The sequence below is a fragment of the Notolabrus celidotus genome, chromosome 11, assembly GCF_009762535.1.
Source record: "Notolabrus celidotus isolate fNotCel1 chromosome 11, fNotCel1.pri, whole genome shotgun sequence".
Taxonomy (NCBI): Eukaryota; Metazoa; Chordata; class Actinopteri; order Labriformes; family Labridae; genus Notolabrus; species Notolabrus celidotus.
Window position 1 is genome coordinate 10372475 of NC_048282.1, and position 25117 is coordinate 10397591.

At 39.9% G+C, this 25117-nt stretch overlaps 2 protein-coding genes across 2 annotated transcripts; both read left to right on the top strand.

Annotated features, from left to right (window-relative positions):
• Positions 1 to 2340: 2340 nt before the first annotated feature.
• Positions 2341 to 11848, top strand: LOC117821725 (biglycan-like). Its single transcript, XM_034696203.1, has 8 exons — positions 2341 to 2448; positions 5240 to 5510; positions 7670 to 7782; positions 7869 to 8082; positions 8172 to 8282; positions 10065 to 10158; positions 10444 to 10582; positions 11220 to 11848. The coding sequence occupies exons 1-8, from the start codon at positions 2446 to 2448 to the stop codon at positions 11412 to 11414; spliced, it is 1140 nt and encodes a 379-aa protein (XP_034552094.1). The 5' UTR covers positions 2341 to 2445; the 3' UTR covers positions 11415 to 11848.
• Positions 11849 to 13827: 1979 nt separating this feature from the next.
• On the top strand, positions 13828 to 17954 carry LOC117821087 (phospholipase A and acyltransferase 2-like). The gene is made up of 4 exons (XM_034695123.1): positions 13828 to 13926; positions 14557 to 14677; positions 16471 to 16769; positions 17309 to 17954. The coding sequence occupies exons 1-4, from the start codon at positions 13909 to 13911 to the stop codon at positions 17489 to 17491; spliced, it is 621 nt and encodes a 206-aa protein (XP_034551014.1). The 5' UTR covers positions 13828 to 13908; the 3' UTR covers positions 17492 to 17954.
• The last annotated feature ends 7163 nt before the right edge of the window (positions 17955 to 25117 follow it).

Genomic DNA, 25117 nt, shown 5'->3' on the forward strand with positions numbered 1-25117 from the left:
GTGGGGTGCCATTGGCCAAGCGGTCCAAGCGCCTCCAAAGAGAGGCTCAAGCCCTCGTTGCACCGGTCGCAGGCTCGACCCCTGGCCTCTACCAGTTGCTGCATGTCTTCTCTCATTCTCTACTCCCCAACATTTCCTGTCTCTCTCCAGCATTCCTATCCAATAAAGTCAAAATGCCCAAAAGACATCATTTAAAAAAAAGGAATATAATAATGGACCCCAAACAATACATACAACTGTCAAAACCATGACAAGATTAGTCTTAATTCAAGAAACATGACAAGTAACATTTTCCTACCTGACTGGCACAATTTGTTTCACTCATAAGCAATTGAATCTTATTTTTAGCTAATATCTTTAAATAAGTTGTAAATCTGGACCGAACATGTAATTCAATCTCAGTAGATGTGCGTCTTACATGAGTCTGGTTCTGCTCGAGGTTTCTGCCTGTTAAAGGAAGTTTGTCCTTGCCACTGTAACTTGCTAAATGCTGCAAAGTGCTCTGCTCATGGTGGATTAAGGTGAGATCAGACTGAGTCCTGTCTGTAAGATGGGACTGGATCTTATCCTGTCTTGATGTTGGGTCTTTGTCAATAATAGAACATAGAGTACGGTCTAGACCTGCTCTGTTTGTAAAGAGTCTTCAAATAAAATTTGTTGGGATTTGGCGATACATGCATAAAGATTGATTGATAGATGACAGTTCTGTCTTCATATAATTCTAACAAAACATTTTATACAAGAAATCACTGTTAGTGGGCCCACACATTTAGCGTATTGACAGTCTGAGCCTTCCTACAAGTTGAAGACCTCTGGATTATAATGACTCAGGAGTGAAAACAGTGAATAGCCTGTGTGATGATTTAAGGTGCAGTTCAAATGGAAGGAACATAAATGAATCCACCTCTTGTTTCACAAGACGGTAAAGAATGAAGTTGTTGGATCATTTGTTGTTCTGCCTTTGACCAACTGCTGCAACAAACTGCACGCATGCACTGCCCCCTAGTGGAGAGGCTTCATCAGGACATTAAATACCACAATGACACTGTATAATCTTAACATAAATATGCAACCAAGCTGAAAACTGAAGACATAAACAAGCTAACAAAATATTATTTTTAAGATGATTTATTTATGCACACATTAAAGTGAACATTTCCTCTAAAGGTAACATTAGTCAAGGTGAACAGGACTTCTGCAGGAATACTGATGTTGACATGTCTGTACTCGTTAAGCTCTCCTTCTTCTCTTCGACGTTGACTCAGCTTTGTCTCAGCTTTGAATATTATTGCTGTTATCACTACTTCTTATGTTTTCTGGACTTTGTAGAGATCAGCAGCTTAGAGATGCTCTCACCAGCTCAGGATCAAGCAATCAATCTTTATTCATGTATCGCCAAATCTCAACAAACGTTATCTGAAGACTCTTTACAAACAGAGCAGGTCCAGACCGTACTCTGTTATATTATTAACAAAGACCCAACATCCAGACAGGATAAGATCCAGTGCCATCTTTCAGACAGGACTCAGTCTGATCACGTCCACAGCAGCAGGCCGTCTACGGCAGAGATCCAGAGGAACCCACAAGAAAAGGGAGCTCAGGGACTCCAGAAAGGTCTATGGTTAGTAACTTTAATGCGACAGGAAGAGTTAAAGTAAGTGACAGGCAGACAGAGGGGAGAGAGGGAGAGACAGGTTCCTAGTGTGTCAGTTCCCCCGGCAGTCTGAGCCTACAGCGGTATAACTAAGAGCTGGTCCAAGCCTGAGCCAGCTGTAGCTATAAGCTTTATAAAAAAAAGGAAAGGTTTGAAGCCTACTCTTAAAAGTAGAGAGGGTGTGCCTCCCAGACCCTGAATGGAAGATGATTCCAAAGGAGAGGTGCCTAATAACTAAAGGCTTGACCTCCTATACTAATTCTAGAGACTATAGATACAATGAGCCTAAATGACAAGATCTTGCTCCACTTCTCCCTCTCAGAGATGGTTGGGGTCCAGTAGCTCCTCAGGCTGCTCTCACATCTGCGCCCGCTAACTGTCATTACTTCCACACTCTCAAGACCAGCCTGAGACCACACTAACGTTTTACCACATTGTTAACAGGCGAAAAAAAAATATTTTTTAGAAATACTGGCACATGATCAAAATTGCTTGCCAGTTATATCTAGATCATCTATATCATTTGCAGCTCTCCTGTTGGCTGTCGGATGTCTGGATAATCCTGAAAGAAGATTCTGTCCTGATGATTTAAGTACAGGCCTACACACTCTCTCTCTCTCTCTCTCTCTCTCTCTCACTCCCTCTTTCTCTCTCTCTCTGGTCGTGTGTGGATCTCTCTCTCTGCAGGAGAACTTCAGTCGGTAAGATGAAGAAGTAAAGAGGACGGAGGTTGTTGTAGAGGGACACTTTGTCACATTTCGAGAGTGTTTTGTCAGATTGCTGGAGCTGAAATGGTAAGTATACTTCAAATCTTTTTATTTCTACATGCATGACAACCCTACTTTTTTATATAACTGCATGCCAACTTATTTATACAGCTACTTTCTTCTACTTTTTTTAATGCAAATTGGACTAAAACCCCTCTATTTACATTTACAACAAATGAAAATAGAGTTTTATTGGAAAGTCCATCCACTTTCCACCCATTCATAGTGACAGTTGTATGCAAAAATCTGCAACTTTGTACGAAAATGTGCAGCTCATTGATTCAAATTGCACATCAGCCTCCCTGACCCTCTGCTGACTCCTTACCATAACATATGTGTATTTAAAAAAAACCTCTCCTGCATTTCGGGCCGCACTGTGGTGAAGGGGGTTGGGTTTCCTCATGGAGAAAAAAGAACGGTGGAGTGCATGCAGTTCATCCCAATGTATATACAGGGATGCTGATACTTGAGTTTAAGCTGTGAGAATAAGGTGGCAGAAGATGCATTAACAGAGTGTACTTAAGTGTGAAAATGCCATCTATCCAGTTGAGTTTGCAATGTTTGTCTTGCGTTTGCAGGATTGAAGACAGAATTAGAAACTGGCGGGTTAGCTGGTTGGTATGAGCTCTGTTTTTGCATTGTCATCCAGTCCACAGAGTTATTTATGAGGCTTGTATAAAGTTACTAAATACATTTAAATTAGCTGGTGGCATTTGGCAAGATTCAATAATGGTAAAGTCTTAATGAAGGTCTCTGAAAGTATATGTTTTTGAGTCCAGGAACCCTGCCTCTCACCCAATAACAGCTGGGATAGGCTGATGTTAACATGCATCCTGCGATAGCTGTAAGTCTGAGTGTTCACACCAAGTGGCAACCTCTAGTCTTTAAATATGAAGCACATGCAGATGTGTTGAAAACTGTCGTTCATTGAGCGTCCACTTGAGGCTGGCTGCAGAAATGCCAGAAACAACATACACACCCAATCAAAGAAGACAATCTTTGGAGCAGAAATAAAGATGTTTACAGCCTGGTTCAAAAAAACATTTAGGTCTGAATAGCTAATTTCTCTATCGGCACACACTGTACGGGTGTGATTTTTTTTTTTAGAACTCCTTGTTCTTGAAGATATTAAACTTACAAGTTTTGCCTAAATAAGGGCGTGGCCGACTTGATTGACAGGCAGGAACACTGTAGCTGTAAGCGAGGAGGCTAAAGGCCCCCATCTCACAACCACACACTAGCTCGACAGAAGTTGAATTCAGCATTTCCAATATGGCTCTCGCTGATGATTGGCTTCAAAACGGAAACAGATGGGTGACGCTGCGGATATTACGTCCATTTATTATACAGGATATGGTTTAAACGTGTAGTTACATTTTGGAGGAGGTGCACATCAGGCATCTCTGTATGTGTCACCATGTGACCACTTTTGATCTGATCTCACCTTCCCACTCTGTGTGCAAATAACGCTGAGTTCCATTCACCTTCATTAGACTTTAAAAACATCAAAGCTGCCCTCATATGAGGACCAGGAGGAACCGAGGAGCGGGGGATCTTGGAGTGAAGCGATGGCGGGATATAAAACTTTGAGCATGAAGCCTGATGTTCCTCCATAAGAGTAACTCTGCAGGTTGGAGTATCTATTAACAGAAGACAAACAGACAAAGTGATTATAAATGTCTGTATCACCACTGCCTTGCATCATTATAATGATGAGCCTCTCACAGGTCTCGTTGCAGATGTCGTCAATCATAGCATGTAGGAAGTAGATCACGCGTTAAGTCAAGTATTAACGCGGACTTGATGCAGAAATACAGGAGAGTGACAGAGAATGACAAACACACACATCTGATTATCTCCTCTAAATGATCTGTCTTTGCTGCTTTATTATAAACTCTGATTAACTTTTCATTGATGGCATCTCTGACTCAAGATGTTTTACCCTTTTTCCTCTTCGGCACAGGATCCTCACGTATCTAACATGAGATGCATTCTCTCTTACTGAATAAGCATATACAATATATATCTGTATTTCCATGCACGCTCCAACGTGATGCATGAACTCTGTGTTCACATACTTAGATGTGGGCCACACACTGCCAAATCAACATGGACAAATGAGTCCCAGACCACCTGATTGGCCAGGCTGTCCACTTGTGATCCGATCACCAAGGTTGGATAGTGATATCAGGTGTAATCATCAATGAGTCATTCTTTACAGCTTTTTTTTTCTATCTTCAGATTTCTTATACTTTTTGTGGCCTCTCAGGTGAAGATCTGATAAAGACACACCTACTACACTGATTAGAAATGACTCTTTCATTGTTGGTTCCCTCACAGTAAGATAAGCATTTGTTCCAAACCCAGATTGGTGTCACCACCTTACGTTCTATTCTTGAACGCACCATGTAATATTCTGTACTAGAACGTTTCTCGCTCTAAATATCAAATGTCATATGTCCTCCCCTAAAGACTGCATCCCCACCCAGCAACATCTTTGGTATTTTAGGTCTGACCATAAAATTGGAGGCTTTTGCTCTATGATGATGGATGTAGTCAAAAATACAGGGTTTGCTTTTATCAACCATAAAAGGAGGGGATGCTTGATGGGACATTTTGTGCTTATGAATCAGCTGCACATGCACAAGCTGATTCATACTTTGGAGCAAAGTATCTGTCAGTTTTGGGATCACTGAAAGCTTCATTTGTGGTTTTCATTCTTCAGATTGAGTTGATGCTTCAGCTTTGTTTCTATCTTTTCATAAATGCAGTCTGCAGAGCCTCAAACTGCTGATTAAATCATTTGTTCACTCTTCAGATCCAGACGAGCGGCCCCGTCATGCGTCTCCTTTGTGTGCTGTTCCTCGTGGTGTACGCTTCCCCATCACCTACCCCCTCCATCGTCCTTCCCTTCCAGCAGAAAGGCCTCCCAGACCTGGGGAAGACAGTTGATGTGAAGAGCCTGATGAAGATGATGATGAGCGATGGAGAAGAGGGATCAGGCTTTCAGGAGCTGATCCAAGAGGAGGGGCCTAAATGTCCGTTTGAGTGTCGGTGCAGCCTGAAGGTGGTGCAGTGCTCCGACCTGGGTGAGTGTTTGTGCACACTGAGTTTACATGCTGCTCCGTCTTTACGATGTACTTTCCATTTTTGAAGCAAAGTATATACTTAACAAAGTGCAGCATACTCACTCCAACCAGAGGCCACAAAACACTACCTCGTGTTTATCTGATTACAGAATGAGACTCTTTTTTTGAAACGCTTTCAGACCACAAACAGCTCCAACTTAAAAATAGTTGATCTGTCAAAACCACCAGTGTCTGAGTGAATGCAGCTTGAATCAGGATTCTGCTATTCAAACCTTTATATAAGCCTCTTACATCACTTAGGTCTCGCTCATTTGCACTAATGCCATGGTACAAAGAATAGCAGGTCAAAATAGCAACTCAAGAAGAATGAGACAGCAAGTAGAGCCAGTTTGATAATGTGATCATCCTCAGCTTTAGGCGCCTTCCACCAAAGGTACTCCAGTGCAGAAATCTTCTGAAAGCTCATCGTCCAATCCGAAAGTATATTCTCAACTCCAGAGGTCCTTGTGCTTTCAGAGGACACTGTCAAGGACCTCATCAGACCTTGGTCCCTTTGGTGAGGGTGCACGAAGACTTTCCCTGGAGGAAGTTTCCATTTTTAGATGTCGTGTGGAGATTGAACATCCTTGTAAAGAGTTGTGGATGGAAAGATAAAAATATATGAGCCTCCTTTGCAAGAGGAGCACAACCAGCTTTGTTTAACAGAATGCAATATTGGGTTTTATTGGTATAGAGTGACAAACTGGAGGAAGTAGCATGACTCCAGATGTTACAACAGAGACACCCTTCTCCACAGCAACCTCCTGGAGGCAGTGTTGCCAAATTAGCAAATTTGTCGCTATATTCAGCTTGTTTTCAGACCTCTTGCAAATCTTTTGCTAAAAAAACACAAATCTAGCGACTTTTTCTGGTGTTATTGAAGACTTTTGGAGACTCTGACGTGAAAGCACCAAGCGGCAACCTCCGGCCGCAAGAACTGAAGCCGATGTGGAAGTGTTTAAAACTGCATTTCCTCGCATGTCCACTAGAGGCTGGCTCAGGAAGCACTGGAAGTAACGGAACGGAAATGACAGACGAGAGAGCATGGAGACGAACCCCAGTGGATAGAAGACAGATCTGGTGGAAGTCCAATCTAAGAGTTAGTTTGAGTCAGCAGTCAGCATTTCCAGCGTGGCGATGGCCTTCCAATGGCTTCAAACCCAATGGTTGACAGTGCCTGAAACTACCTTGATGTTTTATACAATCTGTGGTTAGAGCTCCTATCTAAAGCAGAATTGAACTTGTTTATAGCCTGGTACAAAAACAGCTTTGGGTTCTTTATGCATCTCAACAAGTTGGGGTGTGAATTTTATTATAACTTGTCTACTTTGATTACATAAGGCTACAAGCTATGCATATATTGGCATAATTAGGGGCGTGTCTAATTGTCGGACTAATAGGGGCGTTGTAACCAAGCGGCAACCTCCAGCTGCAAGAATTGAAGTCAATGTGGAAGTGTTAAAAACTGCAGTTCCTCAAGTGTCCACTAGAGGCTGGCTCCGGAAGTACTGGAAACCACATACACACCCATTCAACCATAGGTGAGAGTATGAGTGTGAATCAACAGGTAAATCGAAAGCTTCGCCTTCAGGCTCAGCTCCCCTAGTCCGATGAAACACCTGTATTACTGCATGAAAAAGACACAGAGATACTTGAACTCCTTCAGGCACATTTTCCAGCAGAGAACCCTGGCCTCAGACTTTGAGGTGCTGACCCTCGTCTCAACTTCACACTGAGCTTCACACTTGGCTGAAAGCTGTTCCAATGCATGCTGGAGGTCCCAGTCTGCAGAGGCCAACAGAACCACATCATCTGCATACAGTAGATATAATATTCTGAGGCCCCCAAAAAACAGAAACCTTTCTCCACTGCAGCTTGTGATCCTGTGCATGAAAATCAAACAGATCATGTCACGTTACAGCTAAGCGGCAAGTATGCAAACACAGCTCTCACTTTGGTCATGCAGGGACTGGATGGTTAATAGTAGCAGCCCCATATTCATGCAGCATGCCCCACGTGACCCACCTGGCACACAATTACTTCATCTCCATATTGAAGGTAGTACAAAGTGTAAACTTTGAAAGATCAAGTGACTCATCTCTACCTGTTTCTGCATTTAGGTTTATACTACGTGCCTCATGATCTTCCTCCTGATACCAGACTGCTGGACCTGCAGGGAAACCAGATCACCGAGATCAGAGAGAATGACTTCAAGGGACTGAACAACCTCTACGTAAGAGCCAGCAAGTCCTCAAAGCCATGCAGTCCATTAGACCTCTCCTTCTTCCACTGACCCAGCTGTCTTTGTTTCCCTCACAGGCTCTGGTGTTGGTGAACAATCGGATCTCTAAGATCCACCCACGGGCCTTCCTGCCTCTCGAGCAAATGCATAAGCTCTATTTGTCTCACAATCTGCTGACCGCTGTTCCCAAGAGACTTCCTCCAACTCTAGTGGAGCTGCGAATTCATGACAACCGCATCAAGAAAGTAGCAGCAGGGACATTTTCTGGACTCTACAGCATGAACTGTATTGGTAAGAACTCCTTTTAACTATTATAGTTCTGATCACATCGTGCAGGATTAGACACATTCACTTAAAGTTTGCTCTCTCCCTGAAAATAGAGTTAGGACGTAATCCCATCAAGAACAGTGGTTTGGAGGCCGGTGCATTTGATGGACTGCGAGTGAAGTATCTGAGGATTTCGGAGGCCAAGCTCACAAGCATCCCCAAAGGTAAAAGCTCATATCTGGCCTTTTCTTTCTGATGGTCGGAAATGTGCTGTCTTAACCTCGGCACACAGATCTCATAATTTGTGGGAGAGGGATTTTATAGTGGCCTGAAAGTGTTCCTAGTCAAAGAGGTGTCACATAAGGAAACTTATGAAAGGAATTTTAAAGTCGTTTAAAGGAATCAGAGGCTGGTGATCAGAGGGACATGTTGAGATTATATGTTGACATATCAAAAGACAGATGTTTAAAACTGCAGCAGCAGAGGCCAAGGTGTCCTGACTTCTTCTGGGGCTTTCTGAAGCCTGGTTTATACTCCTGCGTTGACTCTACATCCTAGTGGCCAACGCGGTCATGACAACTACATACTTAGCATTGATATGTCCATGTCCCTTTGCAGTACTCTGCCTATACGCTTGCAGGTCCTGCTACATTTTCTGCTTGCTTGTCCAAAGTGAACTATGTCCTCTCTGAGCGTGTTATGTTAAACGCGAGCTGATAAATGTTATACATATTTATGTCATACAGCAATTTTTACAAAGAAGAACAGAGAGGAGATTAAATGTACGGCCGATGTCAGTCAATTTGGGAAATGCTGTAAATGCAGGAAATAAGATGCTGCAGAGCGGACCAATCACAGGGCTTGGGTCCTTATCGTTTCAATGCATATTTACATTTTCGAGGAGGTGCACATCTTTACTAACCTGGAATTGGTTTTGTGTTTGCAATGCAACACAATCACAGGCAGGAACTTTAACTAACATTATTTACAGAAGTAATGAAATGGAAACACAACAGCCATCTCACAGTGTTTTACAGGGTTGTATGTATTTAAAAGTAAACATTGAAAAGTATTACCAGAGATATCTTTTCCAAATGTTATCATGATCAGTTATAATTCAGAACCAGGTACCTCCAGAAAAAGAGCTGTTGTTTCGAATGCATTCATAGCTTTGGGTAGAAATCAGAGCATCACTAGTTACACCAATGATTCCCAAACTGAGGGTAGGGACCCCGAAAGGGAGCTGGAGTTATGACAGGAGGGCCCAGCTAGGCTTGATGAAAACAAGAGTTATACCTGTGGGCTTTTTTAGGTTCACGGCACACACTTAAGTTGCAATTACTGCAGAAAATATTCCAGATAATTCTAAAGATATTTGAATATGTTAGCAAAGGAAAAGTCTGATGGTGTATTTTAGTGTATGTGGCCTTCAAACATATGTTCATGTGTTGTTGTGTGTGGTGATGACAATATCTTCATCTACCAAAGGAGGGCTCTGTAGAAAAAGAATGGCTGAGTTATGCTGCGTGTGTGCACCAACTAGTCATTATAATATGAACTGCCCTGCATTTTTTAATCACTGTTTAGTGAGTTGAATAGTTTTTAGATGATAGGGCGGCTCTGAAAACTCGCAAAGACTGTTGCTGGCTGCTCTGTGCTGACTCACATGTCACAATATTGTGGGAGGAGCCAGGAAAAAACGTCAATCAAAATGGGCTTTACTTTGATCTTAGATTTGTTCTTGCTGTGGATGATTTTAAGAGATGCTTCATGAGACTCATAACTTTTAAATTATGCACTTTTATAAGCATGTTAACGATTTCAAGAGGTTTTAAATGTGTTTCATGTTGTAGCTACATATAGCTGCTGGTTTTGTAAGTTAAACATTATTCTGTTGAGTTTCTTTAACAGTTGCAAGAATCCAAAACAGTGTAGTAGATGTGCAAAGCCTTTTCGTCATTTTTGAGTTTCTTTACCAACCATTGTGCTCTTATTCCATATATCAGATCTACCTTTTAACCTGAAAGAGCTACATCTGGATCAGAATCAAATTCAGGCCATCCAGGTCGAGGACCTGATGCAGTATGGAGAGCTCTACAGGTGAGTCTGTGACGCTGTAGCACACACAGCTATCCTGAGATTGACATAACATCAGTTGTGGTTGCTCAAAGAGGGAAAAAACTGTGCTGTTGTATTCCTTAAGTGCCCTTATAGTTTTTAATTTTACTGCTTTTGTGTTAATTTCTATAATATGCATTTAAAGTGGCAACAGGCCTTAACAATTTGCAGTTAGCACCCTAAGATGAAGCACATATCATAGCAAACATTCCCTTCATTGTGTGATGATCTCATTGTGTTTCTATGTGAACTTTCATCCTGGTTCAGGCTGGGCCTCGGGCACAACAAGATCCGCAGCGTTGAGCGTGGCAGCCTTTATTATGTCGAAAACCTCAGAGAACTTCACCTGGATAATAACCTGCTGTCCCAAGTTCCTGATGGTCTAGCACAGATGAAGCACCTGCAGGTGAGGACAATGGATAGATCTCCATCTATAATGGGTTATTTCAAATGCAACTGTTTTGCATTTATTTAAGCATCAGACAGTGAAAACTTCAGAATCTGACACAGCAAATAATCATGCTTTGAGTAAGTAGAGATTTATCCAAGCGACATGCAGATATTTACCCACATTTGGTGAATACCTGTATTTAGTTTCCAGCTCTCTGAGGCGTCAAAATATCATTTTTGAACGCAAATATTTGCAAGGAACTTGTGCATGTTCATTCCTTATTAGTATTTATGGATTTGTGTTCATTTTACAAATTCTCTTGCACATTTTACTTGAAATGAGAACATAATTTATGAAGTAAACACCTTACTGGAGACTTGAAACCAGCAATAAAGACCATAAAGTCATAGGGTTTGTTTACTTAGGTCATAAATAGAGTGAGAAGAAGGCAAATTTTCTCCTGAGCATACTCAAGATGAATCCTTTTTTGCAACCAGTAGAGTCGTCCCCTGCTTAGAGTTAAAAACAATGCATCAGCCTCACTAAGCGGGGAACACATCCACTTTATAGCCAGTCTATTCCTGCAGCACTGAAACTCTGCAGTAGTCTCAAGTAATGACTCACTCCAGTGTATCTCTGTCTTTCCCACCAGGTGGTCTACCTGCACTCAAACAACATCAGCAGTGTGGATGTGACCGACTTCTGTCCAAAGCCCTTCAGCATGAAGAGGACTTTATATAACGGCATCAGTCTGTTCGATAACCCCATCAGTTACTGGGAAATCCAGCCTTCAACCTTTCACTGTGTCAGCAGTAGCAGGGCAATCCACTTTGGAAATAATATGTAACACTGGCCCATTTATTTAACCTTTCACCATCATCTTTTTACATAATTATTCTTCCCCTCATGGACTTAATATCACTCAGTAGATACACAGTACAGTAACCAGAGACAAATATAGATACTTCTGCTTTTCTGAGGTGGTTGTTGTGTGAGATATTTTTGCAGGGAGTCAGCACGGCCTCTGTTTAGTCAGATGGAGTGCAGCAGTTGGAGCTTCAGAAAGAAAGTGTGCTGCGCATGATGTGAACTTGATGATTGGCAGACAGTGAAAGTGGAAGAGATGGGGCCCCCTAGTGGTGAAATTCAGTCATGTCTATATGTGTGCTTTAAAAAACATTCAACACTTATGCAACTTTTCCTTCTATGTAAGTGTAAATCCGTTTCCTGTCTGTCAATGCTGCATAGGTTCTTTCATTAAAGCAGGTCTGTGTCTCTTTTCTTCATGCTCACCTCCTTTCTTTTATACAGTAACACCATTAAAACCAATAAAAGTGATAAATGATAATAAAAGGCTGAAATGGAAGTTGTGTTTATGGTATGCAGAAAATGGTTGAGGCTTGTATGTCTCCATTTCCAATGTCCCTGGCGGGCTTGTGATGTGTCAGATATGATCATAATAGTATTCATTTGTATAGCACTTTTCAAAACAGGGTTACAAAGGGCTTTACAAATGAGAAACAAACTAACAGACAATAAAAGAGAAATGTGAGGAAGAGAAATAAAAGAAAATAAAACAATGTTGGACGAATAAAAACAACAAAATATTGAAGATTAAAACATTCAAAACTCAGAAATAGAAAAATATAACAAAATTATAAAATTGTGATGCTATGTTAAGATCCTTTTACTAAGAGATTAAGATGGATTTTTAAAGTTATGTTTTTTATACGGCTGTTGAATTTTTTAATCTTGATTAATCGCAAATTATTCACACTTGTGAATCAGTCGTAAATTTAAATTAAAGGGATGTTTTTCAAGTTTTTAATACGCTTAGAAACACAGAAGAGATAAAAATGCTTGCCTTATGCTAATGTATGATTATTATTATCATTATTATTATTGCAACAATCCAAAATGATGACAAACACTGTTAAGAACATTTCCCAGAAAAACATGAAAAGGTAATGCATGCTCAAAAAATCAACTAAAAACAGAGCATGGCAAACTCAAGCCCACCAAGCAACAACTGATGGGCATCCTAACTAGAGTGTAACAATAACAGCAAGAGTTAAAAACACAATATAGTCTCCAACTTTACACCTGTAAAGGTTAAGTTAACATCCCCTGATTTATTATGCAGCTCAACACAAAAAGATTGACCTCATGCATCACAAAGACACAAACACTGTACATCAAGTAGCCTATAGTGGCCAGTTACATATCCCATCACTATATATATTTATATATATATATATATATATATATATATATATATATATATATAAATATATATATTTATATATGACAGTCTGAATATATATTCAGACTTCATTCCATATATATCGAGTTTCATTCAATATATTCAGACTTCATTCCATATAAGCAGAAACCTCGAGAAGAACCAGACTCATGTTAGACAGACATCTGCTGAGACCATGTTGGAGAGAGGGATAGAGGAGAATAAGAGGGAGAGATGATAATGGAGAGACGGATAGTAGTAGTTGTAGCAGCTGGAGTCTGGCACGTCCACAGCAGCAGGCCATCTACGGCAGAGATCCAGAGGAACCTACGAGACAAGGGAGCTCAGAGACTCCAGAAAGGTCTATGGTTAGTAACTTTAATGGGACTGGAAGAGTTACAGTAAGCGACGGGCAGACAGAGGAGAGAGAGGGAAAGACAGGATCCCAGTGTGTCAGTTCCCCCAGCAGTCTAAGCCTATAGCAGTCTAAGCCTATAGCTGCATAACTAAGAGCTGGTCTAAGCCTGAGCCATCTCTTAAGCTTTATCAAAAGGGAAAGTTGGAAGCCTACTCTTGAAAGTAATGAGGGTGTCTGCCTCCCAGACCCTGACTGGTAGTTGATTCCAAAGGAGAGGGACCTGATAACTGAAGGCTCAACCTCCCATACTATTTTACAGACTTTAGGTACGATGAGCAGGCCTCACTTCACATCCACAGTAAATACAAAAAACTTTGAACCAGATACTCTCTACTCTAGAGGAATAAGAGCTGTTGATGTGCTTGAAGAAATACAAATATTTTTGTTTAAACAGTTACATTTAAATTGCTTTTAAGAATTCATACAGCATCACAAATCATTTATATACTTAACTTATAATCCAACTTAAGCTTGTTTTTTTTTGTTGTGTTCATTTTTCCTCTATCAGTGCTATTAGAAAAAATAGTTAAATGCATCAGCCAATCAGCTGTCTCTCCCTTAAATAACTCCTGAGAAACAAACAGTCCAAACCAGATTCTCAGACAACACACCCAGTGAGAGAGTGTGATTCAAAGCAGTTCGACACACTCCTCACACTAACACACACACACGGAGTCAGCTATGGATTATAAGGAGCAGGTAAGAGCTAAAGAAACACACAGATATGATTTATACTACTCTTAAATGCTCTGGTTCTTTTAAGTGTTAATATAAACATTTTATTCAAGCTCTGATCAGGCCAACTTATTATGTCATTATGTTATTATATAACAGTGATTATTGCACATTTTTCTTTACTAGTCAGTCTTTATTATCCTGTAAGAACTTCAGTATAAAGTTATCAGTGTGTTGGAACAGAGAGGGTTAATAAAGCTCAGTATTTTGGAGCGAGGGGAACTCTAGGATTGTTTACTCATCTCTTTATTAGTATATAATGTTTTCTGGTATCACATGCTACATTATTGGATTTTAAAGTACATGTAATTAGCAGATACTTTCATCCAGATAATCTGATAATCAGATAATCAGAGTATATAGCTCCAATAGAGCAAGACTGAGAGAACTCAAAAACTGCTTGTCCATGCCGTGTAAACATTAGCACGACGATGGTTTTACTCATACTGAAGATAAGCGATGTGAAACACTACGGAGAATGTGAGACAGCAGATTGAAATGCAGCCAAACCTGCTCTTGGACTGGGAGTGGAGGCGTGCAGGGTGGGGACTTCTTTTATTTTCTTCTAACTGTTGTGTCGTGTTCTGAACATAGGTTGAAGAAGTTTTGTCCACAGCCAAGTTTGGAGACCTGATAGAGTTTTCTTACCCCATCGGGTACTCTCACTGGGGAGTGTACGACGAGGATGGGTTTGTCATACACTTTGCTGTTGCAGGTGAGGACAACATTGTGTACAATGCACAATTTACATAGTATGTATCAATCAATTAATCAATCTTTATTTGTATAGTGACAAATCACAGCAAACGTTATCTCAAGGCGCTTTTACAAACAGAGCAGGTTTAGACCAACATCAAGAGGGGATAAGACTCTAATCTCATCTTAATCCACCATGAGCAGAGCACTTTGCAGTATTTAGCAAGTTAAAGCAGCGAGGACAAACTTCCTTTAAACTGGCAGAAACCTCGAGTAGGACCAGACTCATCTTAAACAGATATCTGCCTCAAAAATATGTATTGACAGTTTTAGAAAATGTGTAGTATTACCACTTAAAATAATCAGACCATCTATCTATAATAATCATAACCTGTTCTGAGAGCATGGCTGGTTTGTGTATGTTGTACAGAAGAAGTGGAAGTGAAGTCAAGGCTATTTGCAGAATTTCTAACAGTTAGCAGTCTGATGGAAGTCTATGGGTTAACTACCTTCTTTACATTTGATTTTTTTTCTTCAGTTAACATTTTTCCAACGATTTTTCAGTCTATATTGCTAGTTTCAAGCAGGCGGGAACCTCCAGTGTTGAAACATCAATCAATCAATCAATCAATCAATCTTTATTTATATAGCACCAAATCCCAACAAATGTTATTTAAAGACTCTTTACAAACAGCAGGTCTAGACCGTACTCTATGTTCTATTATTAACAAAGACCCAACATCAAGACAGGATAAGATCCAGTCCCATCTTACAGACAGGACTCAGTCTGATCTCATCTTAATCCACCATGAGCAGAGCACTTTGCAGCATTTAGCAAGTTACAGTGGCAAGGACACACGCACACACATGTGTGTGTGTATGTGTATGTGTGTGTGTGCGTGTGTGCATTTGTTTATATACTGTATATATACAGTATATAAACACATATATGTGTGTTTCTATACTATTTATATATGTATATATACACACACACCATTTAGTATGTTCTCAAAAATATGACATTTAAAAATTCAGCCTGATAGGCTGTTCATATGCAATTATCCTAAAAAAAAAACTTGTCTGTCCAGCAAATTTGGTCACATATGGATTGATGTATGAAGTAACTGTTAATTACCATACCTTAACTAATGATGTATTAAACACCATTTCATTACCTTAAGTCATAATGACAGGATCATTAGTTTATGGTGAACAACAGGAATTAATAATTATTTAATACAAAAATTCATCATGAGTCATGAATTACTTCAACATGAATTGAGCATTATTTCGCTAAGAAAACTGTAGGGGTCGGGCATGTCCACAGCAGCAAGCTGTCTACGGCAGAGATCCAGAGAAACCTACAAGACAAGTGAGCCCGGGGACTCCAGAAAGGTCATTGGTTAGTAACTTTAATGGGACAGGGAGAAACAAGAAGCAAATATGAAAGTGCAAAAACCTGCAGTTGCTCAAATGTCTACTTGAGGCTTTCTGCAAAAACCAAGGAATCCCCATTTGGTCCATAAAGTCCACTTTATGGTAAAATTAAAAATGTTTACAGTCCAGTTCTACCAACTGTATTGGGTATGCTTTGGATAGAGTGAGGTATTTTGGCTTAACTTTTGTACAACGTGAGGAGGTACATACGTGCTGACAATCTTTACAGTCAATTGTTTCTCCACAAAGCACCACAGTGGATAATGCACCTCTTCTACAGCAGCTTCATTACATACTTAAGTTCCCAGTAAGAAAAGATCGATTGTTGAATTGATGCACATTCTGAAAAACAAACTCTCTCCTATTTTTTTTTAGAAGAGGGGAAGTTAATGAACAAAGTACGGACCTCCCTGCAATCGTGGTTCCCCGTTTGTGGGGACCTCCTTCTGGGTGGGACAAAGATCCGTAGGATGCCTCTTGGTGAGGTGACTGTGCCAGAAGGAGCCCACGTCTTCATTGCCAACAACGGTCACGCCTTCAGAGCAACAGCGCCTGAAGATATGAGGAAACGGCGGGATGCCCTCATTGATAAAGAGCTTGGTTATAAACTCACCAGCCTTAACTGTGAGCACTTTGCCACCTTTATACGCTACGGGAAGGCTGTGTGCAACCAGGTAAATATGTAGCACTGCAATAACCTTCATTTTTAACACAATTAAACAACTGAAACTGTCTTTTGCTTGTAGATGTGGAAAAACATTATTACAACAAACGGTTCACTCACATTCAGCTTGAATCCTTTTGTACGACTGAAAAATACTCAAATTTTATGAAGTTATTACCTCGCTTTGTTTAATGCTTGACTCTGATTGGTCAAAAGCCAATAAGGACGGTGATCAATTCTCAAAAACTAAAGCATTGCTATAGACAAACTGATCTCACATGTCATATCAAATCAGTCCATGGAAGGGATGTAACATTTCACCTCTGCCTGTACTGTGGCAAAAACGTTATACTTAAACTTCAATATGAAATATCTAATGAACCACAGAGGAAATTTTCAATATGCACAGCAGCACAAAGATGATGTCAGAGGGCTGTGATTGGTGGATAAAATGTGTGTCCAGGTGTGCAATGCAGGATGTTCTACTTTGCAAAATCCCATCATATCATGCTAACCACTCAGGACCTTTTTACGATTGTTCTTGTTCAGATTCCTGCTAAATCCAAGAACGTGGAGTGTGAGGAGGCAACTACAACTTTCCAGGAAATTGTCGACTCCAAGGAATCAGGTGAGAATGCAGACTCCAAGACAGCGCCGGGTATCGTCAACTCTAAGAAATCACAGGGAATTGTCAACTCAGAGGAAAAGGAAGAAGTACCTCATTACCCTTAAGGTGCATCCATGCATCCCTCACATGTGTCTCAGTCTCTTCGACCAGAGATACACAGACAGATGCAAGGAAACGAAAACAGGGAGAGAAAGAATGAGGGAATTTGTTTTAAGAGACACAAGACGTCCTTTCTACTGAAGCGACATCGGTTTGTGATGACAGCGTCAGGAGATCATCGATGGATCAGTCAACTGTTTGTGTCTGCACACATGTACACTGTATTCATTTTAATAAAACACACACTGTGACTTTTTTTTTTCTGTATCCTGTTACCTTTTCAACAAACACATAAAGAAAAAAGTGCAGTCTGTTTGCTTAGAACTATACGGACCACTTCTACCAGCCAATATTAAATAGTTATAAAATATCTGCATTAACATTTACTGATAAGCTGATTTTGAACTTTGTATTATTTCTTGAAACACAGAAAGTTATTAATTAGGTTTAAAGTTTTCAGGAATAAAAAAATGATGACACTTTTTAAACCTGACATCTATTAATGATTAGCCTTATATAAAACTTTGGCGTGATAATTTTTTTGAAAGTGTCTGATAGACTTCTCCTGTTTCATACTTTAATTAAATTTAAAGTAACATTTAAAAAGAGAAATAACTGATCTTAAGAGGAAATGTTTATATTATCTGCATTATTTTAGATTATGTTACTAATAACTTTTGTTAAATATCAAAAAATAAATCAGAAATAAAACTCTGAAGTCATCCTCTGTTTTCTTCATTTTTTTAAAGCTAAGCTTGATATTTTGTACTTAAAAGTCATGTCAAACACCTCTTGATACCACCGTTCACATGCAAACTGTTTAGAAACTTACATATGCTTATGGTCTGTTTAAAGTCTGTTTAAAGGTCCCTGTTCTCTGTTATTAATCTCCAGTGATGTTACAAAGTTATATCTGTGATATCTATTTGGAGGTTCTGTCAGTAAAGAAACTTCCTTGAAGGCTGCTCTCGTGTACCTTCACATATTGCTCCTTCTATTTCCCTCCTCTCTCCTTGATCCTCTCACCTATACCAAATATCATTTAAAAGCTTTAGGAAGTACCCAGAGCACTTTTCAAATGAATCTGACTTTTGTTACATTTCACACTTTGTTTTTTTTCATCCCTGCCCAGTAACTCTCAAAAAGATTTACAGTTTTATTTGTAATGATAAGGTGGGAAAATTTGGGCTGCAGCTTGTGTTCTTTATTAAAAATAAATCAACCAATTGTTTTTGTAAAATATTTAAACAATTCCAATTAAGTCAGCGCCCTTGAAACATGCTCTTTCAGAGAGATTGCTTCCCATTTAAGCAGTTATATTCACAATTTTTACGTCATTTGAGAAATTGCAATTATAATAACTATAACAACTGTAATAACCGTCCAGGAAAAATGCACAAAAAGAATGTGGTGTAACAGGCATTTGGGGCCTTGAAAAGTGACATTACAAGCAGAATATGGCTTTACTGGCCACAGGGAGCGCCTTTCCAAACTGCCCGAACCTCTTGTCTGATGGTCTTTGCTGTGGGGGTTTTATGAAATTCACCTGCTGCAGTCAGCTTTCACGGATCCCACATTTTCACCAATCTTCTACTGTCTTATGCTGAGATTAATAAGGGGCCCTATAACTCTTTTTTTGGATGATTACATTTTTAGTTCCTCCTTATTTTTCTCTCTGAACATTAAGTCCATTTTTAGTCTTATGATGTTATGTTTTCAGGCTGCTGGGTGTACAGGGAGTCTGTGTTGTATCATTTGTCAAGTAATATGATAAATAAAACCTCTGTGAGTTATCCTTTAGATAGAGCGAAACAGTATATTCTCATATATTTTCATGTGCGCTGTTTTTACACACGTCTGATTATTGTTTCACAATGATAGCCTGTGGATCTGCTGTGCGCACCCGTAGCACCCCCTGTTGGAAAAGGCAGGCATCACAACATCTTTTTTGGATCCACAAATAAGTTGAATGAATGAATTAACACAATAAACATTTCTTATTATTTTGTGAAAATGTAATGCTTCAGGAAGATCTGAGAAATAATTATAGCAATTTTAAATATTCATTTTAAATAGATATTAAGGTCAATAGATATTAGTTAAGCTTGTCACCTAGCAGCTATAGACAGCTTCATAATTCCACTTAAAGTGAGCACTGAAATAGCACAAAAACAAATTTCGAATTTCTTTAGTAGGGAGATTGGGACATGTTGTCACATGGGTAAACTGTCACACTGGTTATATCTCCACCACCAGAGGGCACTGTCTATAATTATAATGTGCAACTCACAGTTCTGAAGTCATCCTGCTACTTACACACAGTTTTAGTCACTGAAATTTGGGATGAGAAGAATTTTTATATTTTTCCAACATAGAGGTAAAAAACCTTCAATTTACATTTAATGTCATAACATGTGATTAGTAAGTATGCTTAATTGGTACATTTTATACAGAATAGAGGAGAGAAAATGTTTATTTTGATACCTGAACCAAAGTCCTGTACTAAAGTTAGCTTGTGGCATAGCTAGCATTAGACCACATGTCACTCTGGGGCAAGTTGTCTCAGTGATTTCGGGGCATGTGACAACTTGCCCCAGTATACATATATTACAGCATTTTTTAACTGCAGACCTGCAGAAGCCAACTTGTCTAGCTGTGCAACCTGCAAACAACAATGTGTGTGTTGATATACTGCTTCAAAAAACATTATTATTATTGGTAATTCGATTGTTATAAATCATGTGGCCACAAAACGGTAAAAAAATATATAGGAGGATGCTTTATTAAATTTTGAAAATATTTATTGATTAAATTATTTTTTGTATGTATAGGCTTATGCAAGCAGAAGGAAGAATATAAAGAAGGACAGAAGGGAACCCTGCTAAAATGCTTTGAAATTATAAATGCAAGACCGACAATGGCAGTACACCAGCTGACATAATGTTAAGGGCAGTGAAGCAGGTAAAACTTGAAAATAAGTCAATAAGGAGTACTGCCAAAGACTTCAATATTAGTTACAGGACCCTAACACGCTACTGTCAAAAGATTACATCAGAAGAAATTGAGGGTCAACATCAGTGGTGGGCTATGTTCAGCCTAGGCAGATTTTCCCAGCTGACTTGGAGATCCAACTGGTTCATTATATCATTAAGTCACCTGACATCTACTTTCAATAAATCAGACTTTCAAATGCAAGAATAAGTGTGTTACATATTATTATTTGTTGAGAAATACTATGACAACCTACCCTGTGATGGGGCAACTTGTCACAAATGTAAAATCTGTACTTGATCATGTAGAATTTATTATTTGAATGAGAAGTGAAAATCTGAAGATAATACATTTGTGCACAATAAATTAATATTTAATTTGATATAGAAATTGAGTGACTGTGATGTACTTAGACCGAGAATTTTAGGTGAAAGCCAAAAGTGTGACAACACGCCCCTTACTCCCTAAACCACCTGTTGCGAAAAAGAGGACAACAGAAGTTTTGCAGACCAAGGAGAACGTACCACCGCGGTCAAGCGAGCCATCTTTTGCAAAACCCCGGTTAAGCCAGCCGCGGCTTGAAAAATGATGCGCGTCTATACAGGGAATTAAGGTACGGCTGCATAGAGAGACCAAAAAGGAGGAATGCAGCTGCGTTGTTCCAATTTTTTTTATTGAGTATGAAAATAAAAAAAAATAATTACAGAAAAAGTAATAGTTCTCTACATTTTAAGATGCCTTTACTGAAAAGTTTTTGAGAAAGATTAAGTTTAATTCTGCTCAAATTGCATTGAGATGCTTTGATGCTTTAGTGATATTGATATTTAATTTTTTCAAATCTATGACAGGTGACAAAGCTCTTTCAATGGATTCTTGTTCCTCGTGTCCCTGGCTGTCATCCTGAGAATTAACATCAGATTTTACTGTATAGTTTTTGAGAAAAATAAAGTTAAATTCTGCTCAAATTCTACTGACACGCTTTGATATTTTACTCAATATCATAATTTTGTTTTGAAAAATCTATGAGAGGTGACAAAGATCTTTCAATGGATTCTTGTTCCTCATGTTCCTGACAGTCACCCTGAGCAGTTTCATCCGATTTTACTGTATAGTTTTTGAGAAAAATAAAGTTAAATTCTGCTCAAATTCTACTGACAGGCATGCTAGTTGTAGGCTGTCTTAATAAACACAAAGGTCAGTTTTAATCCCCACGTCATAGCTACATGTCGTAGCTGTGTACCAAGACACACGTCGACATACTGCCAAATAAAACAACAAGAAACACAGAATCTGTGACCAATCCTTCAGAAAGGTCCTGCTGCCTTTCTGGTAGAGGTCGGTTTTACTCCCCACGTCTGCAGATTTGAAGATCTAGTGGATGATTTTTATTTATCATGGAAAGTGCTAGCGCTAGTTGGCATAGCCACATAGCTACATGTTCGTAGTTGTGGACCAAGACACACGTCGACATACTGATAAATAAAACAACAAGAAACACTAAATCTGTGACCAATCCTTCAGAAAGGTCCTGCTACAGGCGCCTCTCCATCAGGATCAGATTCTGGATCAGATTTAGAGGGCTGAAGTAACGCGGGTCTGTGAGCAGCCGTGTATATTCAGCCAACATGTAAACATTAGATCAACGTGCTGGACAGCCGAGGGGATATCCACTTCCTGAGGGAGCGTGGTCAGAGAGAAAACCGCTTGTTCTGAGCAGGGCTGAAGAAGAGGGTTCTTCAGGCATGCTAAAATCTGATTTCCAAGTGTTTTTTCTTGAGCATAAACTTTAAAGACATGTTTTGGGGACATTTTTAATATGCATGCTATTTGGTACACCATGTTAAAGTTAAATTTGTAATATAGTAAATATGTTAGAAATGACCCCTACTTACTCTCACTCCCTATAGAAAGTATTTGAGAAAAACCCTGACAGTGACATTCGCAACAGTTATTTGTCACCATCAGCAACGGCTTCATCCTCCAGCGAAAGGGTAATTGTAACTATTAAATAAATCTTCAATGGCTAACATTATATTACAAAATACATTATTTGGTGTCATAATTCTGTAATGTTTGGATTATAAAGAGACTTTCTTTTCACTGTTTAATATATTGGTCAATGCCTATGAAGTTGCTCTGCATATAAATGATGTGAGATCACCATACATATGACCTCAAGTTCCATTGCCACACATCTCAGAGAGAAATATTTCTCTTTGTAAACATTTTTCTTTCTCCTCTATGTTGCCGGTTTGTGAACACTGCACAGACAACAGACCTGAGACTTTCCTCGGAAAACGGTACATAATAGGAATTCTTCAGAAGGCCTTTGCTGAAGCAGCCTTGTTTTGTTTTTTTTATCGACAAAAAGGAATGGCTAAACCTCAGAAAGACGCAAAAGGGCAGACCTTTTTGGGGACTGTAATCACAAGGGGACTAAAATCCCTCCACCCATATTGCAGAGCCCTATGGTGAAGTCTGCTTTATTCAGGTCAATAGGTTACTGCAGATTTGGAAACTGCAATGTAACCATTAACGTAGAGGTCAGGGATGAAAAAAGTCTTAAGGCAGATGTGACTTTCACAGGAGAGGTGTGGCATGTCCGGAGAATTAAAAAGACGGCCAGTAAGAGCACATGCTCGAAAATCTTCAGCAGAACAGCTTGAATCCAAATTTCCGAGGACCCTGTTTTCACTAACCTGAGGAACTGTCCAATGAGCAGCACCATGGACTCCATGAGGGACACGTTCCTGAGCTTGTACCACAACCACAACTGAGAACCTCAGACAGCCCTCTCTGGAAGCTCCACCAGGTATGATGGTACCCCTTGCAGGCTCTCTGATCATCCAAACTCGGTTCTCTCCGATAGGGTGGAACTTGAGTGCAGCGCCTGGAGGTGGCCGGAGGTACAGTCAGCAGTGTGATCTCTCCTGTGCTTCGCTCTGACCTCTCCGAGCTGACCAACCGCTGGAGAGTGAGTGACTATGCAGCCGACAAAAGCTGTCTGTCCTCTGTCGCTTCATGCAGTGGTCCACACAGTGGGTCTCATTCATGATACGTGAGTAAATCTGTGTGTAGATTTTCACATAAAAGCTCAAGCTACTAAAACTCTACTCCGGATTCATGAACGGCGTGGGAAACTCAGATTTGAACGTAAACACGTCTGTAAGATCATGAATGCCAACCCATCGTAAACTGACAGCGCGCTCCAGGTTATCATCAATTAGCATAAATCCCTGCCCATGAATAGCAAATAACCACCATATAAGTACACAGACCTATGCATCTGGTCGGCTTGCCCTGCAATCATGGCGCAAGAAGGATAGAGAGCGAAAAAAGAACTTCTCCGAGGCAGAGATTGAAATTATTTTGGGCAAAGTGGAATGTAGCAAGCACATTTTATTTTCTTCTGTTAGTTATGGAGTGAAGGGAACAGAGAAAGGGTGTCTGTGGGTTGGCCAGGGGTGTCATTAACCACTGGGTCAGAGGGTAACCCCGATCCCCTATAGATATAAAATGGTAAGTCTCTAAATATAAAACCTCCACCCCCCTCTTGATTTTGATTGGCCGTTGATCAAGAAGTGAAATTTACAACATTGGCAGTGTTATAAAGATTTTAACTATTTTCAAACTGAGAGTGCAGCGACTTAAATCAGCTGACACTGAGGGCATTTTTGTACAAGTGCAAAAACGCTGTTAGTGGACACAGGCCCTTACCATTCTGCTCACTGCTGCTGTTTATTTCCTGATGTTTTACATTCTTTGAATTTAAGAGAGGAAAAAAGACGATATGTGATCAGATGGCATACGAGCTGAGGGGGCAGCATACAGTACATCGAGAACCTTCTTAAACAAAAGTGAAATATCTTCAATTCAAAGTTTTTAAAACTCACATCAAACACTTTTTAATCTCAGCTCATCACATACAGACTGTTTAGAAACCAACGTATGTTTATGATCTGTTTCAGGGCTCCCATAGTGACTGTTTTAAGGTCCCTCTTTTCTCTATTATTAAATTCAGCTGACGTTAAGTCTCGGTTAAGTCCGAGCCGCTGCAGCGTCCAATCGGTGAGTGATATTCGATAAGGGGGCGTGTCTGTCAGAGAAAAGACTTCCGCGAAGTCAGCTCTCGTGTTTCCTCGATTATCCCTCCTCCGATCAGTCTCCTTGCTCCTCGGTCCTCTCTCCTTCAGCAGCGTTTAGAGCTTTGGGACACAAATTAAAATGGCGCGTCAGTAACTACTTCTGGTTCAGCCGAGGAGCGAGGAGACTGCAGTTTAGAGCTTTGAGATGCACCCAATGACTGAAGAGGGAAAACTCAGGAAGTAAAAGGCTTGACACTGGGGGAAAGTACGACAAAATAAAACAAGAAACACTACACAGAAGGAGAACAGGAGAACCAGGGTAGAGAATAATTGACATTACACCACAAATGATAACTGGAATACAAATCAAGGCGAAATACAAAACTAAACCAAAGAAACTCAAGAGAATGAAGATATAACATCAATAGGAATGGCAGTTAACAGTTTCATGGAAGTCTATGGGCCTGATCTACTAAGATCCCAAATAACGAGTGTTAATTTGCGTGTGCAAATAATAATTTTGCACGTGCTGTTTCTGGGCGTGTTGCGGGTGAT

Coding starts and splice junctions, on each gene's coding strand:
- LOC117821725 (XM_034696203.1), top strand. Junction 8,083..8,171: donor CTACAGCATGAACTGTATTG/GTAAGAACTCCT, acceptor CCCTGAAAATAG/AGTTAGGACGTAATCCCATC. Junction 8,283..10,064: donor GCTCACAAGCATCCCCAAAG/GTAAAAGCTCAT, acceptor TCCATATATCAG/ATCTACCTTTTAACCTGAAA.
- LOC117821087 (XM_034695123.1), top strand. Junction 14,678..16,470: donor CATACACTTTGCTGTTGCAG/GTGAGGACAACA, acceptor ATTTTTTTTTAG/AAGAGGGGAAGTTAATGAAC. Junction 16,770..17,308: donor GGAAGGCTGTGTGCAACCAG/GTAAATATGTAG, acceptor GTTCTTGTTCAG/ATTCCTGCTAAATCCAAGAA.